Source organism: Echiichthys vipera, assembly GCF_963691815.1.
Source record: "Echiichthys vipera genome assembly, chromosome: 6".
Classification (NCBI taxonomy): domain Eukaryota; kingdom Metazoa; phylum Chordata; class Actinopteri; order Perciformes; family Trachinidae; genus Echiichthys; species Echiichthys vipera.
Genome location: NC_139831.1, coordinates 5914806 through 5933852, shown reverse-complemented (window position 1 = coordinate 5933852; position 19047 = coordinate 5914806). Strand labels below are relative to the sequence as shown.

The window sequence follows — 19047 nt, the reverse complement described above, 5'->3', positions numbered from 1 at the left end:
TCACACTTATGCAAACACTTGGACACATTAGAGAACATCTCTGGAAGGGTAGTGGAAGACTGAACTTGCTCACTTACGGTGTCCGTGAGTTAGTCTATGTGTCCTTAAATTGGAGTCGCTGGCTAAAATGGAAAGACAGCAGAAGTGTTGGACTGCTGTCGGTTTTTGATTATTATACTTATCTGCAAATATAAATGTTCTGGTTTTAGATTATAAATAGCAAAGCAAAAAGTATGACTGACTCAATAAGTAATAATCTAATTCTTAAATATTAAATCTATTTCAAACCAGGGCTGCTGACAGAGTTGGACAGCAGGAATGAACACACAAATGAAGCAGTTCTTCCTCAAACCATGCAGATATGTGATTAATAATAATGTAGATAAATATAAGACAGATATAATACAAAATGTGAATCATCAGGCTTGCTATAAACATGTTGCATATTTAATTTTCAGCTATCGGCACTGAGAAATGATTTCTCAGAGAAAAGCCCTTAGGATCGGTTTGATAAGCAACCACCATGAAAACCATATTTCTAAGAGTGATCATCACAAAGGGAGCACTTGAAATGTTGTAGCCAGGGGCTAGATGGGGATATATAGCTTTAACTTTAGCAGCTAAACCATTTTTCTCACAGTTTTTCCTTTGTTTTCAGCTGGTATTTCTCACGGTCTGGAATTTAAATAACAAACACTGAAATAAACAAGCCAACACACAATTAAACAGGCTCATTTAGCACCAGCTTACGTAATGGCAAACAGGATCATTTAGTGGGTGTTTGGAGTGTGTGTGCATGGGTCTAAGAAGTGAGCATTTATAGCTTTGTGGTGATTTACAGGTCACTGCCACAGGAAACTAGGCGTCTACGGCAAAGAAATGACTGACAGCTGAATGTGTTTACAGAAGGATGTAGAAGTTGGAGACTGACTCCAAAAGAAAACCCCTGTCCACTCTTTTCCCCAAAAATGAAGTCATCAACACATTTGGGTTATACCCAGTGTGGAAATAGCAACATTGTAGTAAAATGAACAGAACATGTGTGTGTATGTGTGTGTATACTGTACCTATATGGGTAAGTGTGTGTGAGATGAAAAAAAAGAGACTCAACGCTCACTGTAATCAATATCTGACTACCACGATTAGAGCACCAAGGTCTCTCAGGGAAGAGGATCGTTGCTCACACCCTGGTTTTGGACTTTGACAGAATCCAGAACAAAGCTCCCCAGGATGAGGAAACAAGCCACTTGGGCGTCAGTAAGATATGTTCCCGATTCTTTTTCTCTCTCAGACAACCCAAAAATAGAACAAGAGCAAGGTGAAGGTGAAGGTCCCAGCATGATGTGTTACATGCATATTCAGAAGACACCCGCTATATGTGCTGCAGGTGCTACATTTGTTGATGTGAAACTCTGTTTTTAACTGCTGAACTATTTAGACAAATAATATTTGTCTCAATATGCAGGTCTATGCATTGTTACTAAAGTTCACCCAGTATATCAGCCAAGCTAACTGCAGTTATATCAGAATCTGTGTAAATATGGATCTATACGTAACAAGAAACTGCAAAGACATGCAAAAGATATCTTTGAGTTACTTAGGAAACTGTTTTTTTTAAACATTGTGTCAACATGTGTCACTGCAGCCCTAAACTTAATGCAACAACACATTTTCAAACATGTGAATTACTACTACTACATTCAACTTGCAGAGCCGTCTCCATGGCGTGTCTGTTTACACACCGTAAAACGTGAGCATACCATTCGACCCAGTGACGGCTGGGAACAGAGCACGCAACAACCAACCTGTTCAGACGAACACTGAGCCATACAGGCAGAGCTGCCAAAGCACTAATCACAAAACAGCCAAAACTCCTCAGAGACTCATTTTCCCATTAGCCTCCAAACAGGAAGAGGAAGGTGGGAGTAGCCTGTGTTTATTACGATGGTGCAGATAACAGCAGACCCCTTGTTTATGTGTTTCTCACCTCTTTAATCACAGCCGAGAAGAAGAAAAATTCCCTTTAAAGCCGCAGGAAGAAGCTAAAAGACAGAATTATGAAACCAAAGTATAGAGGGGCATATTGTTTAGACTTGCATGCGCAACAGGTGTGATTTTTCTTTTACGCATGTTTTCCTCAAAATACTACTGTAAACATGCCTCTTAGGACCAGTTAGTAATGGTTATGTAATGTTTTCTGTCCTGCAACTGGCAGGAAGGGCAGTTACATTTTCGTAAGTGTTAGCATCACACCGTCCACCTGCTTGACGTCATTATAGAGTGAAATTCTGAAGCAAAAATGCTAATGGTAAGCTAACTTTCTCATTTGATTTCTGCAGTTTTGATTAATATTACGAAAATAAAGATTCAACAAGTTCACCAATAAATCAATAGTTTTCACATTATACTGTTGCCGGGCAGGAGAGTAGCACTGTGCCCTGATTGATCTTTTACAGCCCTTAAAAAGCCTTTAAAAGACTAAAAAGAAGTGGCTGTTAACCAGTGCATATGAACTGATTGGAGTCCATTAAGCTGCAAGTAGAGTAAAAGTAGATGAAGGGAAGTGAAGAATGCAGGATGGTATAACCGGATGAAAACAACAATGCAAAAAACAAACTAAACCAAGAACAAAGGGACAGAAACTGGATAATTATGTCTATGCACAGACCACAAACATAACCAAAATGGAGTGAGCACAGAAGCTCTTGGGTTTAAAAGCTCAAACAGGATAACACATTGTTATTCTAGCTGTGATTGTATGCTACAAAAAAAGGACTATAAAGAATGTGGCTGTGTAATTTTCTGCCACTTGTAAAAAGCCAGAGAAGGCTCATTGGCACCCATTAGTAACGCCATGAGATAAGAAAAGCCATTTCAGCCAAAGTCAGACTTCCTGGTCTGATCTGCCAGGGGTGTGATCCAAATAAAACCCAGCTTCCCTTACACTTGTATACCATCATTATGTTTTCACCTTCTTTGTCATTACAGTTCATAGACTCAAAAGATAATTAACGCAACCTCTATCAGTGTTTGTGTGGATTTTTGCCATTTTACTTTGCTAATCGAATGGCCTTTCTCCAAAGTGTGTCAGTAACAGCAAAACAATGTGTAGAACCAGCATATATTCATCTCTCGCTTGTAAATTGAGGGTTTATAACGAACCAGAGTTGGTGATTGTTAGAACAATGGAAAGACTAACCAAAAGAGCTTTGGTGAGTTTTATTTTGTTACTGTCGAGTTTAAATGAAGTGTGTTTTATGATGATTAGCAAGGTAAAACGGCTGTTTTCTGGTGGCTTTGAGGAGAGCAAAACAGCTGTTTCTTTCACATCTAAGTCTGTGAATTGAAACCAGAGTTGGAACAGTGGAAAGACTAGCTAGAAGTGTGTTTTACGACGTGTTAACAAGGCAATTAAGAGCCTAATAGAGCTTAAGAGAGAGACTTGAATTCAGAGGGTGCACAGTTGTATTTGCTGTTTAACAAGGAATACAATTGTAAGAATATTTCCTTTTTCTTGACATTCTGCAGGTTTATTTTGTTAATTTAAATTTATCAGTGGTTGTTGGGCTGACAGCAACAATTGGAAAATGCACAGCCTAATGAGCGACCAACAATACTTTTCCAGCAAATACGGTATTTGCCGAAAAGTACATTTTTAAAAAGGAACTATATCTCAGTATGTGGCCAAGTAATCATTTACACCAGTAATCAATGCTCATACAGACCTATCAAGCAAGTTACAAAGTTGTTCCCTCAATCTTTCAATTTGTGTATTGTTCGCTTAATCACTAAAATAGCCACCGTGTTTTTACACAAAGAGCCTTTAATACAGCAGTTAGGAATGCAACTGAGCCAAGTAAGGAAGGACAGAGAGATTGAAGTATAATTTGGCGTGAGCTCCAATGCGATCAACTTTCAGTGTACCTGTTTACGTGCCGGCCCTGGTCTTGAAAGGTCACTTCATCCAGATCAAGGTCTTAGTTTGTCATGAAAAGGCTCCACTGTATTGCACTGTACTCTACTGTGAAATGCACAAGTGTTCAGGTCTACTGGAATTCACAGGCTCTCATTCAGAGCAGGAGGCACGCTTAAGATTCTTAAATGAAACCACTGACAACAGAGCACATTATTCAGTTAAGATTTTAGGATCCGGAAGAAATTCCTTCCTGCTCATATGTAAAGGAAATGAAAGACAGAAAGGCAGTTATACTGTACGATAAGTGTCTTAATTTTACAATGCTCTCTGTTATTGGAAAAGTTTGGGTCACATGCTGGTATCTTGGTGTGGCGATGGTGCCAGAGCACTATCCTAAGCTTAAGATGTTTGTGGATGTTTAAGATGGATTAAGCTAGTTTTGTGTTTATATGTGTGGAATTTATTCAGTTTGAGAAATCCCAAGATCTCTAAAAGGCTAACATTAGCTCAAGTTGGCTGACTGACTAACTCGATAGGGCCTAGTTTATCAAATTTCCATGGAAACGGAGATAACACTAGCAGAAATGTTTTATTTTGCCCCACAGTATGAATATATTTTGATTATATATTTTATTTTATTGGTAATTTGTTCGTACAATCGCACTATTACACTTGAGGGTGTGCTTTACCATGATTGTCGGCACAACAGTGATGCGGCTAAGCTCCGTGAGCATCACTGAAGTGTAATATTTCTTAAATCTGAACCAATAAATGCACAACAATGATGTCAAACTCATATCTATGCTGCTGGAAACATGCTGTACAAGTTCTCTCATTTCACCTCCACTGTGCTCAGACTCAGAAATTATAGAACAGTTAAAAGTGTAGTTTTTTCCAAAGAAGACTGATCAGGAATCGGTTAGGGAATCCATTATTATACAAGTATCAGACCAATTATCAGTCTTATCAATTCCTGTCCCTAGAACGGACAACAATGAAGTGATATGGTGATATACTTTAGAGTATATGAGGCACCTGGAACATGAACGGGTCTGTAACCCTGAGGTAACCCCTTACATAACCTTTTTGCTTTGGAAGCAGGTATCAAAATGATAATCTCAAGTTACAAGACTGCCATACAGTACAGCCCAGCTACACAATATCACATATAAAGTTTTGTACTATATTCAGGGATTACAGCAAGTTTTTAACATGGATAAAATGTTTAAAGCATCCCTGGAGAGGGAAACAGATCCGGAATTAAAAAAAGGGAGCAAGAGAAGCACACGAAGAAATGTGACAAGGACAGAAAAGCAAGACATCAAAAGAAGATCAAAAATACTGTCAGGTTGAGAGAGGGTAGAGGACTCACCAGACCAGCTATGGGTGTGGGAAGTCTGTTAATTTTCTTCACCAGGCCGGGTTTAATAGAGCTCAGCAACCTAACAAAAGACACACAGGAAAGAAGTCACCACAAGCTGGCTTTAAATAAAAAACAAAAAAGTCATGCCTTTAAAATTTTTCTTCATGACAAGTTGTGAGGAATACTTCAAATAATGCACTGCAAAGTTAGGTTGAACCCAGGTAACACAGAGAAATACCTGCAGGCATAACAGACAGAGAGTTTGTGAAACTGTGAGTGTCTCTTCAGGGGAAAGAGGGGGAACAAAAAAGGGAGAAAGGAACATTTTGAGGGTCCCACAGTGGCGTCTGGAAGGTTTATAACGACACAGATCCTAAATCAGAGTGGAGAATCGGTGCTTCTTCTTCCACCCACTGGGAGCTGTTAAATAGTTCCAGTGCATTTTTATATCACATGGAAAGAGGTATGTCCTTCTGCTGTCATCTCTCATTGAAACACATTTATTTATTTATTTATTTTAAGAAAGTTACAGTATATTCCTGCAACTTGTCAGTCGTGGACAAGCCCCAGTTTCAGTCTCCCCCTCTTCCTCCCTCTCTTTGTCTCCAGTTTCATCTTTTGTGTGTGTTTTCATCAGAGGAAGCACTGTAATGATTCTGTCCTGTAAAAGGAAAAGCTCACCCGTGGTTCCCCTACAGTATTGGATATCAGTGGTCCTGTGATGTTGATGGCATTCCAGCAGGTATTTTGGGATGAAGCGCTGTAAATTACCTTTTAGTGAACTCTCAATCCCTCAGCCTGCCTCATCTACTTCAGTTTCAGTTAGAGACTTCCTGCTGTACTGTATGTTTCCCAGAATAACTGCCAGCAACCCAACAAGAATGGTTTTCTCAGTGCTACATACAATATGTGTAGGTGGGGAGAGTGGGCAATGGCAACAGTGAAGACAATATTTCCACACTTGAAAGACTGCCTGGAAAGAGAATAATGTTGCAGTCTGATCCTTACTTTGTGTTTATTTTTACCCCATCAATCTTCTTCTTACAAGATGAATTTCTCATTGAGCATTAAAACAGATGACTTTGTTTGGAAAAATGATTTGGGGGAAAACAGTATCAACAATCCCACAACAAGCACCTCTTATGGGAATAATAAAACAGAGGAGTCAGAGGAGTATGTGGCCCATTTGTGTCCAACGAAGATTTCACAATTCCAACTTGTCACAGCATTAAAAGGAAGTAGGAAGGACTACAAGAGTAAAAGTCCTTTCCTTGATTTTAAAACAATGACACAATAAAAAAAAACACAGTATCAACATAAATACATCATCTGCAGAGTTTGTAGAGGGACAAATACATTTCCTGAAGCCTTGTGCATCAGGAAAAAGAGGAAGGTTGTTGCACTTGTGGAATTAGTGAGATTCAAAACAAGCCTCACACAGGAAGTCCACTCTACTCTCTCCTCTGCTGCTAGGATGCCATTTACATGCATTGCTTCTGCAGTGTTATGACAAGGGGCTGTAATGTTAATAAAGATAGATTTTAAGATTGATTAAATCATACATTCAAAAACCCAAAGATATTAAATGTACAGTAATATAAAAACAAAGCATTTTAGCAGTTTTTTGCTTGTGAGCCATCTGAAATTATTTGATCTGTTATTAAAGTTGTCGACAATGTATTTTATAACTATGACGGCCATGACATTAATTTCCATGACTTTTCATATCAAAGTAAATTAATTCCTCTTGAGATAAATATTGCTAATGCTAATAAATAATTGTGTGAATCAGACATTCATAAAAGCAATATTATGGGCTGATGTTCAGGGCCTGGAGCATCACCTCTGATGCTCCATGATATTCCAGAAATTCCAAAACCAGTGGGGACACTGTTAAATTGGATAGGATGACTGTTCACAATAAAGACGGTGTAAACATTGGATTTGTCTAACTGAACTTGGCAGAAAGGAATGCAGATGAAGGGTCTTCCTGTGTTTTCAGTCCCTTTTTAGCACCTAGACTCATTACGAGTGAGCAGACAAGAGTTCACACAGTGTCGCATTGGAGGATAATTTAACAGGACACCAGTTCTTCTGATCACTGGACCACAGTGTTGTAACAAATCAGTGCAAATCAGTTATCAAAGAAAAACCTTGTGTTCCTCCCATTAATTCTGAATCATAAGTGTTTATTATGGTTTGACATAATAGTATTAGTTTTTTTTCCCTTAAACTTTTACTGTCAGGACATGATAATTATAAAACAAAGAGATGCTTATGAAGCCAGAGGACAACACTTTATAAATCATAAAACTATACATATATAATAAAAGAAAATACGTGCCCGCTCACTTAACCTATTTGTGAAAGTTATGACTCTGACCCTTGGACTCTTACTCTCAGGACTGGAGCTTGCTTTATCATTGCACCCATTTTAAGTCGCAATGGAACACAATATAATCTCAATACCTCAAATGACAGAGGACATCAAATCAAATACCGAAGCCTATATTTCACTCAGATAACAGTAAGGCAGCATCATTTTTTTCAGGAGGAGAACAAGAACGTCTAAGATAAAAGTCTAAGAGACAGCAAGTGGACAATCGACAGTAATTATCAATGACAGTCAGATAGAATTTTATCTCTAGTCAGAACTTACTCGCATAGCAGTATCCCATTCTCCAAACCTCCTCTGAAGTCCTTCTCACCAAAGTATCTTCCCGTCACAGCCTACAGAAAAAAAAACAAGGACTGAGTTAGCAAAATATAACAAAACCAAACAACAGAACATCAAATAATAAATCCAGTCTCAGAATTTGAAGTCTAGAAAAACAGGCTGCACTTAGAAACCAAGACACAAGTCCAACAACCTTAATCGACACTCCTTTCACGTCTTCCCTTCACGGTAAATCCTGGGTATGGTATGGAGAGGTGCACAAAGAGCTGCCGGCCGTATATCAAGTCCCTCTCTAGTTAACAGCGCTAAACACTAACAAGCTTGACATAAGCCGCAATCATCCCGACCAAATGGCTCTGGCAGGCTAATATGTTGTGACAGGGGATTTATTGGGTAATGGTTACGCAGACCCTCTGAGGAAGAGAAGCTGCCTGTTTGCATGTATTTGCATGGCTACAGTAAAAGATCAGGCATGTGGGCTTTTCTTGGATATAACAACACATACAAATTATATTTATTGCAAGACATGTAAGTGCACAGACCCCAAAGTCAGCAAACCTGTTCATGTTCAAAATGTGTATACGGTTCAGTAGCAGCAACATTTATGAAACAAACTGAATCCACATAAATGGCAACGGTAAAATAACCATCTCCCACTCCTATCTGCCGTTACAGCACCAGGCCTATTTAAAGTCCATTTACTCTCACAAACACTGGCAGAGATTTGGCCATAAAAAAGGGGGACCCCTTTATGCTGCTGGTTTGGAAGCCAACACAATCACATGATTGAATTTCCTCAGAGTTTCTTTTACATTTATTTGCACAGCTGTGGAAAAAAAGTATGTAGTGTCTAGGCTGGCTGTGTGTTTCGTTTCTGTCAGCTTCTTGGCTCGACGCAGAGCCTGGACCTGATACAAAAGAAATGGACTGCTGTGTGTCAGCGAGTAGGCCGACAGTAGGCCTCAGTTCTGCTGCAGGGGGTGCACGGTGAGGTGGTGCTTGGAGCATAGACAGAAAGAGATGGAGTTAAAGATAGACAAACAGAGAAAAGGAAGTGGCACAGATTTCCCCTATATGCTGACATTTAGCTATTTCGTGCCACTATTCCCTACTGTGCCAGCACTTGTGAACAGAGCGTTGTGTGCCTGGTGTCGACAGCACCAAAGTGATGAGTAAGGACTAAAAGTCGTACAGAGAAAAACATATGGTTCCTTAAAACCCATATTCTATGATTACAGTTCAAAGACCTGCTCTGAAGGAAGACATCATAATATTTGTTCAATCATACATCAATGGGCAGAACTAGCTAAGTGGCAAACTTATATGGCAAAGACGAGAGTGCTTAAAGTAAAGCTAACCAGCACAGCACCTCTAAAGTTTATCATATGTTACATATGTACTGTACAGTAGGGGTGACACAAAATATTGATATAGCATTATATCATATTACTTGCTCTTGCAATACATTTTCGATACACTGGCATAAAATATCATACATTTATTAAATAGAGAATTGTGTAATTTTTGCATTACATTACGTTCTCTGTAAACTTAATTTACACAGATTTAAAAGCTTTTAATTAATCCCAGAACTGCTCTGCTTTCTTGCAGTTTGGCCCTTTGCCAGTTTATGGCTATCTTACATTGGAATGATGGGACATGTCGACATGGAGCTGCAGTCAGTGTGTGTTCAAGAGACACTAAGCTTGTACATCGTTTCATCTAAGCTGTCAGATTATGTGAAGCTGACGCCACATGACAGTGAATAATAAGATCATTCTTGCCTTTTGCCTTTTTAGGGGTATTTCTTCCTTCTTTAGTTACAAAGATATCGCAATGTATCGTAGATGATTGTCTTGCAAGGAATCGAGTTTCGCAGAATTGCTGTATTATGATACTATTGTTATCGTGGACAACATATTGTGATAGTATAAGTTACTGTGTTTCCAACCCCTACTGTACAGAGAGTGGTATAAATCTGCTTGGGCAGCAAATTAGCGTATTTCCCCCCCAAAAAACATTCTTTTAAACATCTGTAGGCTGGTAGAGCTGGTGTTACCTTAGGACGTTTAACAGACACGTTAACAGCAAGAGCGTTAGGATTCACAGTAATGATCTTCCTCCTCTCTTAATTCTTGACTTTTCCACTGGGCTTTAGGCTTAAGTTACATGGCTCTGCCCACTCAGGTTCAATTTAATCAATAAGATGAACTACTTCTCCAGATGTGCCACTGAGCTATGTTTGTGAAACAAGTTCAATTTGTACAACTTGAAAACAGCGTAGATTCAACTACTAGACAATATGTGTATTTTCAGAAATGAACTTTCAAGATCTTATGTTACACAATAACATTCTGTAGTCTTGTAGGTAAGTGAGAAACATTCACAGGTCTTCAATGCATAGCAATCCCAGGGTTAGTGCATGACAGAATACCTTTCCCTTCTTTTACCCGTATGAGTAATATTTCATCGTTTGATCACAGTAAAGATTCAGTGGCCTACATACTTTTGCTATCTGCAGCTGATTAGATAACCTTGATTGAGGAGCTTCTCAATAAACGTGTCACATGAATATTAGTACTTTTTGCCTTTACATGTAGCTTTCCTTTACCATAGGCTAAAAAATGATCAGGTTTTGGTTTCTTGCTTAAAAAGGAACCATGCTGGTTGCTGCAGTGATTGACCCTGTGCTCTACAGAATGATCTCTCTTGTAACTAGGTCAGCTCTTCCTAACCTTCAATGAGTATGAGTGCACGGGGAGCTTACCGTGTCACACCACCTTCACACGGGAAAGATTACAGTGTCACCACCTTTGCAAAGATTTGTCAAGTTTGAGGAACAAGTGCAGGAAAAGAGGCAAAGACGAAGACTTGCTATTACTACAATTAAAGTGAAAAACTCTTAAAACTGCCAAAACCCATACTCAAAATTTCACGAGAGAGAATGAAACACATAAAAATCTGTCTTTGTATTTGAAACATTTTTTCCATATTCCATCAATCCTAAAAATAATTTAATGGTCCTCAGTCGACCCAAACCTCCAGGTGTCTTTACGTTTAGCTCAATCAGCATGCTATCCTTTTGGGGTGTATGCACATTAACATAAATTACATACTACTCTTCTGACCATGACAAGAAAATGGCAGGGTTTCCGTTTTTCTCATTATCTTGCTGGCATTGTCTGCAGAGCTGCTAAGGATGTTGATTCATGTACATCTGTTGCTCCCATAAGTGTCACCCTGAGCTAAAGTGCTCATGAAACTCCAGAGTGACCAGAGTGAATACTTAGTTTGAGACAACACACACTTGGGCAATATTGAATACAGAATCAACACATATAACCAGACCATGCAGCACTCACTGTTACTTATCATCAGGCTGATTGGCTGGTGGGCTCTGCTTCTTGATAGAGCCCATTACTTCCCTCCTTAGTAGAGCTTAGATCAGGCCCAGAAAATCAAGCCTTACCCAATCAGAGCCCTTGCATGTTTGGTCCGAGCCCAGCCCAACACATTAACAGTAATTATGAGCCCAAACGCGATTTCAATCCGACAATCTTTTAAATAAATGGGCTGTTATACCTGACATTCTCAAATACAATTCGCAGTTGTTTGAACTACAGAATCCAATTATTCAGAATGGAATTAATCGAAAAATGATCTGAACCGCAATTAATGCACTGGACAAAGCCGACACATATGTTGTCACTGCCCACGACTTGTTTGAAATGGTTCCATACTTCAGACTTTCCTCCCGATTTGATAAAAGTTAATTTCCTATTTTGATTTTATCCTTTACATCACCAAGCTCCATGTTGCACTTGAGCTGCACAGCACAGCAGCAGGCCCGTTGTGATGTGGAAGAGTGGAGGAGACACTGTGCGATGCAATGTATTGGCGTCTTTTTTTTACTTTGTGCAACTTTGTACACATTTGTTACTTAGGCCTACTCTGCTTAATATGTATAGGCCTATAATATTTATGTTTATAGCATAGCTTTCTCCTCAGATTAGGCCAATAAAGAAATTATTATTTTTTAAAAACAAGCGCTCGATCAAAGGCCCGGACCAACCTGAGGATAGTGATGGGAAATATAGGCCCGACCCGGCCCGTAGGCTCTGGCAGAGAATCTAAACTCTACTCCTTAGTTACAGCAAGAAGCACCAGCTACAGTAACTTTGTTATAAAAGTTGAGGTGATGTAGACAGTGGTGTAAAGCAGTCGTTCCCGAAGTTAGGGTCAGGACCCAAAAGGGAGGAGAAGAAGAGAAAGAGGAAATATTAAGTGTTACTTCTGTAATTCCCTCACTCTTGATCGCTTGAATTCATGATGTATTTTTCTTGGGTCTGGTTCTTATTTGGATCTTAAAGCATTTAAAGTTTGGGAACACCTGGTGAATAGAATACACTATAAAATGTAGTTACAAATAAATGCTGAATCAGAAACCTCATCAGCATCAAATCTAGTAAAAGGAACTAAAAAATCTTCATCTTGATTTTTTAATCAAAAGGAGTACACAGGATAAGTCATTTAAAGAGCAGATATGTATGCTGTTGTAAAAAAAAGTCAGTTGGACTATAAATGAAGTCAAAGGTTGTATCCTAAAAATGCTGGAAACCTCTGGATCTGAACAGTGTTTTCAAACCACTGCAGGGTCATATGAGGGGACTCAATTAAAGAGAGGAATGTGTCGCCTTTGTTGTTTTCAGTGGAACGTCGCCCGTATTGTTTCACAAACAATCAAACAATGCTGGTTGGTTGTTTTTTTTTGCTTTTCACTTCCTTTTCTTTGTGAACCCTTCATGTCCAGACCAAAGTCATTCTCATGGATTCACGTCCCAAACGGCCATCACTATCACTTCGGTATCCAAAAAGAAAGGACGTCTACAGTTTGTTGGTTTATAAACGCATTGAACTTCAAACTTTGCTTTAGCTGAACCCCGTTTCCCTGAGGAAGAAAATCGTATTTAAGTCTATTTTTTTCTTTGATGAATTATAAAATTTAAAAAAAATAAAGTTTTAGCAATAAAACTCCCATGAGACATTGCTTTCATGTTCTAAGAGATGAAACATCAATGTGATGAGAGAAGACTCCTTTACAGTCAAACAAAGTCTGGCAGTGGACCACAACTCAAAGACAAATAACTTAAATAACATCGCCAAGAAAAATACATTTGTGAAAAATTGGTACTGCATATTCACTCACCACAACAGAGAAATCAAGAGCTTTTCATCAAAAAGCTATTTGGACCACAACTGTGTATCAGATCTTTTAAATCTCCCTGTCTAAACTAGCCAACTGCCATCTCTGAACCTCTGGGGGCAACCCAATGAAAACAGATCTGTTGTATTGCAGAAGTAATCTCAAAGGCCCCGCACTGAACAGCTTCCTGTCCCAAATTAACGACCAATAACTCAAGGTCTGAGATAGTTTGGTTTCCGTGACTGGTAACACTACTTACTTTAAGGCCCTGAGGCGAAGTGCGATCAGCCTGTTAAAGAGTTGACAGCTGTTAGCTCAAGGGCTGGCAAACATAAACAGAGACATGTGCTCCCAAAGCACACGCCTGCTTTGTAGTCACAAGCATTCTACTTTACAGGATGTTGTCTTAGGTGTGTTGCATAACTGACTGACTGAATCCAGCACTACTTGTCAAGTTCAAGAACAAATGTAAACATCTTGTGGCCTTTAGCCAATAATCTGGTTAGTGAACTTGGCAAGAAAGCTTAATCTATGAATGCTACTGGTTCTGACCACCAGGACAAAACAACAGTGTGCACCCTGGTCATTCAGTAATACAAACTTTAGGACCTGAGCAGGGAGAATAGAAACAAACAATGCTGCTGATGCATGATTTGTTTAGTCTAGCGTCATTTTTAAGAAAAAGACTGAACAATAAAACCACCCAGTATGTTCAGCATCTCAGAACCAAAATTAACTGTTTCATGACAAGACAAAACACTGCTTTGGATCAGAAAAGTCCACCACCGCCAAGTTTTAATCATCATAAAAAAAGATCTTTATTCTGGCTTCAGGATGAATAGGATTTGGTGAAAAACACATCCAAAGGACAAACAGCATTGAAATTGGTCTGACTTTTCATATGATGTGACCTAGAGCTTATGGAGCTTCAACAAGTTCAGCCAAAGGTCAGGAGTATTATCTGCCTACGGTCAATCATCCGGACCGTTTTATAAGCTACCACCCCTGTGGGGATCCCTATTGATAGATAGACTGCTCTGTTTGCTGTGCTGTTGGCAAGTTAGTGAATGGACTGAAGGGCTTTGAGGGGATGGACCAATATTAGTTAAACTAGTCTCTTTCTTATCTTAAATAGTAGTACATAATGATAATAAAATAATTAAAAAACAATAAAAGTTTAAAAGCAAATAAAGTCCATTTGAACTTTTGAAGATTTATCGTTAGTACTGCGTCTGGTAACATGCGGCAGAGAAAATTTGGAGAAGTTAGCCAAGCCACCGAACCAATTGCCTCGGCGCTGTTAGCATGTCATATGCTTCTTTGATCTAATTGGTTAATTTGGCATGTATGTTGGTGACCAGCAACCAGTATTTTCGCCCCTTCCCAAAAGATCTCAAAACGAGAGTTCCCAGATGGATATGCTGAGCAAATGTGAAATCAATCCATCTGGCGGAGTCAGGTTACATATCATTAGGAATATGCTATAATTTATGCTGTGCAAAAGTGAGATACAACATGCTCTCCCAAGCATGCCTAAACCCCCCCTTTCAGCAGAGATGCTTCAGGCATATCGAGGCCAATGTGAGCCTAGAAAACTGAATAGTTTGTGCATCTTTTTCCTTGTTGCCCAATTTTAGCATGCATCATGAGGTTTCCCTGGGTTGGCAAAGATCTGAGAAGATTTGGGCTAATCTTGGATCAAGCTTCTAAAGCCTGCATGGCATATCACCACTAATATACCACAATCAGATGGAGATCCAACCATTTACCATGTCGGATTGACGCCAACAGATACATTTGAGTTTATAATATAGTAAGAGCCAGAGGGATGACCAGACAAGTACATTCACTCAGTCTTGAGACAAATGTACAGTGATTGGACTCTGACTAGTCATATTTTATTAACTGACACAAACATAAAGATTCATGGTCCCTCACTGGACCACGCATACAAAAAGATCCACTGACCCATGCGCCTACAAACACATCAGCGGAGATATTTGATGTCAGTATGTGTTAACAGGAGGCTGCCTACCAACACCCGTTTTTCCTTTTGGCGGGAGTTGAGACAGACTGCTCTGAGGAGGCAACTGAAGTTTTAAATCAATCATCGAGTCAAGCTAGAACTGCAACGGACTCGCTACTCAGGCCAGAGACAATGAACAAGGGAGTATTGTTAAACAGAGATCGTCGCAGGTAATGACAGTTAATAGAGTATAATTGTCTTGGTATTATACAGTGGAATCAGCACTGGACCGCAACAGTCAAATCCCGGAGTCGGACTGCGGCTTCTAAGGGGATGATTTGACAACAGCAGACTATTTAGGCTCAGTCTGTTATGATAGATGACCATGTTTCATAGAACAAAACTTGTAATGACTTACATCTTGAGAGACCACCCCGAAGAAACAAGAATAATGACCTCTGTCAGAATAATGACGAAACGTTAATACAAAAAACATTCAGCTACAAAGATATCACATAATATTCTAACAGAAAAACAACATTAGAAGAAATATGCACGGGACAAGAATGTTATGCAAGGCTTTTGTGCTGAATTACCACAAGTTTACCATTCAAATGTGCCAACCACACGCTGCAGGCAGCAGCAATGAATAATGTTGATTTGTAGTCATGGAGAGCATAATACAAGGAAAGGAAGATATAAATAAGTGTGCTGTTCAAGAGTGGAGCACAATCACTCTAAGCCAGACTTGTTAAACAGAAATTCATGGGACTTCAAACTCTAACATTGTTTGTAGAAACAACATTTTAAGTGAACACTAGCGTATAACCAGATAGTCTGTCAGTTTACTCTGTAAACAAGTTTTACAACAGTTTAGAGTAAACTAAAGCCTCTGTTATAAGACATTTTGAAGAATGTGAGGAGGGATACAACTCTGCTTCCTATGAAACTCACACTCACTGTTTCTCATGATTTTGAAACACAAACAAACAAACTTTCTCATTTTGCTTTCTCATTTTAGTCAGAAAAGCATAAATGTTCCCAGGCAAATGGAGGATCCTGTGAGAGTCATCAGGCGTGGGAAACCTTACACAACCCCTGATTACTCATGTATTGCTCCTACTCAGCAAGACACACTGGTTTTATCTGATCAGAAGCTACATAATATTCACGTTGGACTGTAGCTGTCAGACACTCACCGGGAGCATATTGTTAAAGGTTACCTGCCTTTTACAATAATTAGTTCTGTTTTTTACTAAAGGGCACATCAATATGACACTAAGTTGGTGATAGATAAACAGGTGTGGGGATTAATCAAGTTAGCCTGTAAGCTAGTCAATGGACATTTGGTGCTGGGATAAAGCTTTGACCCTCCCCTTGCTCCCATTCCGCAATCTGTGTATTGCCAACAACAACAACAAAAACTCCAAGCTACCAGAGACGATTTAATTCTCACAGCACAGGTGGAATCCGTCTTCTTATACTTTTTGTGCCATTTTGCAGGAATCAATCATTAATGCCTGGGATCACCTCACTTCATGCAAACGCTCCACAAAAACAGGTCCCCTCCCAAGACAATTTTAAAGAGGGACCTTTGCTGCACCTGGAGCATAGTGCCGCCCAAGACAACTGTGATTGGTTTAGAGAAATGCAAACAAGCCAGAGCATTTTTTCCCCATTATACCAGAATGTATATGTGGGGCAGCCAGCGGTCAAAAAAACATTTAAATACAAGTCCAATCAGCACATAACTCAGCAGAAAACTCATTTTAATTACATTAAAATTTGAAATAGTAAAAAAAATCATGGTTAGTTACATGCTAAATTAGAAGCGTAAAATAATAGCACCCTGGGGATAAATGATCTGTCAGCTGCAACAGCCTGCAGGAACACATTTCCCCGGAGCAGAGCTGTTTTCAATGTCACACCTTTGTCTCTGGAGACGGGCCCACTGTCTGTCAACTGATGAGCTCGGAATGAATGTCCTTCTGTTGTTTGTGTTCACACTGTAAATTTGGAGACCACCTGGAAGTTTGAGTTGTTGTATGGGGCTGAATATTTTAACTTCAACATGTCATCACAGACCTTTATTTAATGGATGAAAAACATGTAAATATTTTAGCACAATAACAATAACAGAGAGCACATATAAAATAGACTGTGCATATAGTATATGCTCAAACTAAAAAGTAAACTGAGCAGAGGACAGACAAAAAATATCACTGGAGAAACTATTTAATTAAAAAGGACAAACTTTGAAGTGACACACACACTGCAAACACTAGCTGTACTGAGGTTGACCTTTGGTTACCATTTTGACAATGTACAGCGGAGGTCAAAATTAGAGTATCAATTCTTGATTTATTCTGAAATGCTTTTGTATTTTACCGTTCATAATTTAATATAATATCAGTTGTGGCTATACTACTGCTGTACTACCAAGTTTTTTTTAATAACCAAGTCACTTTAACAAAAACCTTTATTTTGTGAAAAAAGCAGTGAGCAACATTAGAGAACACTTTCACATACCTCCCAGTTATTGGTGTTAATCTGGCACCTGGTGAAAATGTACTTGGACACACCCTATTTATCTGGCAGCTCTCCAGGTTACTTTGCAAGTTGGCGAGCCACTCTAAAGTGACTGAAACCCTGAGACAGCATGTTGTCCAGATGAAGGCCAAAGGGGTGACCCTCTCAGCCGTTGCAAGAGAGGTTGGGCGTTCCAAGTCTGTGATTTTAGAATATTGAAACTTCACAATGACACAGATTCATTTAAGTCCCTAAAAAAAGCCGATTGTCCACGTAAAACGAAAATTAAAAGTGCACGAGAGGACAGGGTTATGCAAGACTCTTAATGGGGAATTGGTTCAACACTGCAGCTGGAGTTGTTCGCCAGTATAGTGCTGAATAGGGCAAGGATCTGCCTCAGCACAAAGTTTCTCTGAAAGTCCACTCTGCAGTGACCAAACCTCTCACCAGCAGAAAGAATAAAAAGCTAGACTTGCCTTTGCTTTGGAGCATGTTGTGTGGACAGAGGAGAACTGGTTCAGAGTGACTTCAGTGATGAGAGTATGTTAAATTTATTTGTGTCTGATGGGAAACATTATGTTTGACGTAGGACTAAGGAAATAGTGAATCCAAAGTGTGTAAAGAAGTCAGATAAATTTGGAGGAGGAAGTGTGATGGTTTGGGGGATGTTTTCTGCAGCAGGAGTTGGACCTCTTGTACAGCTACATAGCAGGGTGAGAGCAAATGTTTATGTGAACCTCCTTCGACAACATGCAATACCTTCACTGCAATCGTCTCCCTATCAGCTGCAATTTTCATGCAAGACAATGCCCGTCACAAAACGGGTTAAGCAATTACTTGAAGCTAAGAAGATTGAAACAACATCTATGGTATACAGTGTTGTGCTTGCTATTGCTTTTAATCATCTTCCTAATAACTGAATTTATTTTTTATGTAGATGGTGCTATTCTGGAGCAATGAGTCTTAATCTTTTACACCTAACCAAGTGTATTAGCGAAAGTATTTAGTTTAAAGTTAACATAACTAAAATATCACAGGTAAATTATTGGTTGTCTCTGTCAAAGGGCATTATCAAATTTAATTAGGCTTACCTCTCTCCAATTAACAGCATTTATGGGCAGGAAATGAAGATTTTTCTTTTGAGTGAGCAGCTCTCACTCAAAGCCAAAACCCCATATGAGGCCTGGCTGCCTTAAAGATGAGTGCTGTCTTAATGCTGTATCCTTTTTCCATGTTCTGTTCTTGAGAAATTGATATGGACGCAATCATGACACTGATCAAGATAACGTTTAGTTTTTATATGCAGTTTAATACCAACCACTTCTTCTGTACAACCCTGCAGACAACCATGCCTGCAACCGTCTGTCACCTGCTCAGGACTACATGGAAATGT

The 19047-nt window shown here is 39.2% G+C and overlaps 1 protein-coding gene across 8 annotated transcripts in view; it reads right to left on the bottom strand.

Annotated features, from left to right (window-relative positions):
* Positions 1-19047, bottom strand: part of LOC310948724 (LIM and calponin homology domains-containing protein 1-like) — an 88867-nt gene that overhangs the window by 42985 nt on the left and 26835 nt on the right. For all 8 annotated transcript variants that reach the window (XM_083915945.1, XM_083915950.1, XM_083915948.1 and 5 more), the window contains exons 2-3: positions 7939-8009; positions 5289-5358 (exon numbers count right to left, since the gene is read on the bottom strand). In XM_083915945.1, coding sequence (XP_083772071.1) covers positions 5289-5358; positions 7939-8009 — 141 coding nt within the window. The remainder of the gene's footprint in view (positions 1-5288; positions 5359-7938; positions 8010-19047) is intronic.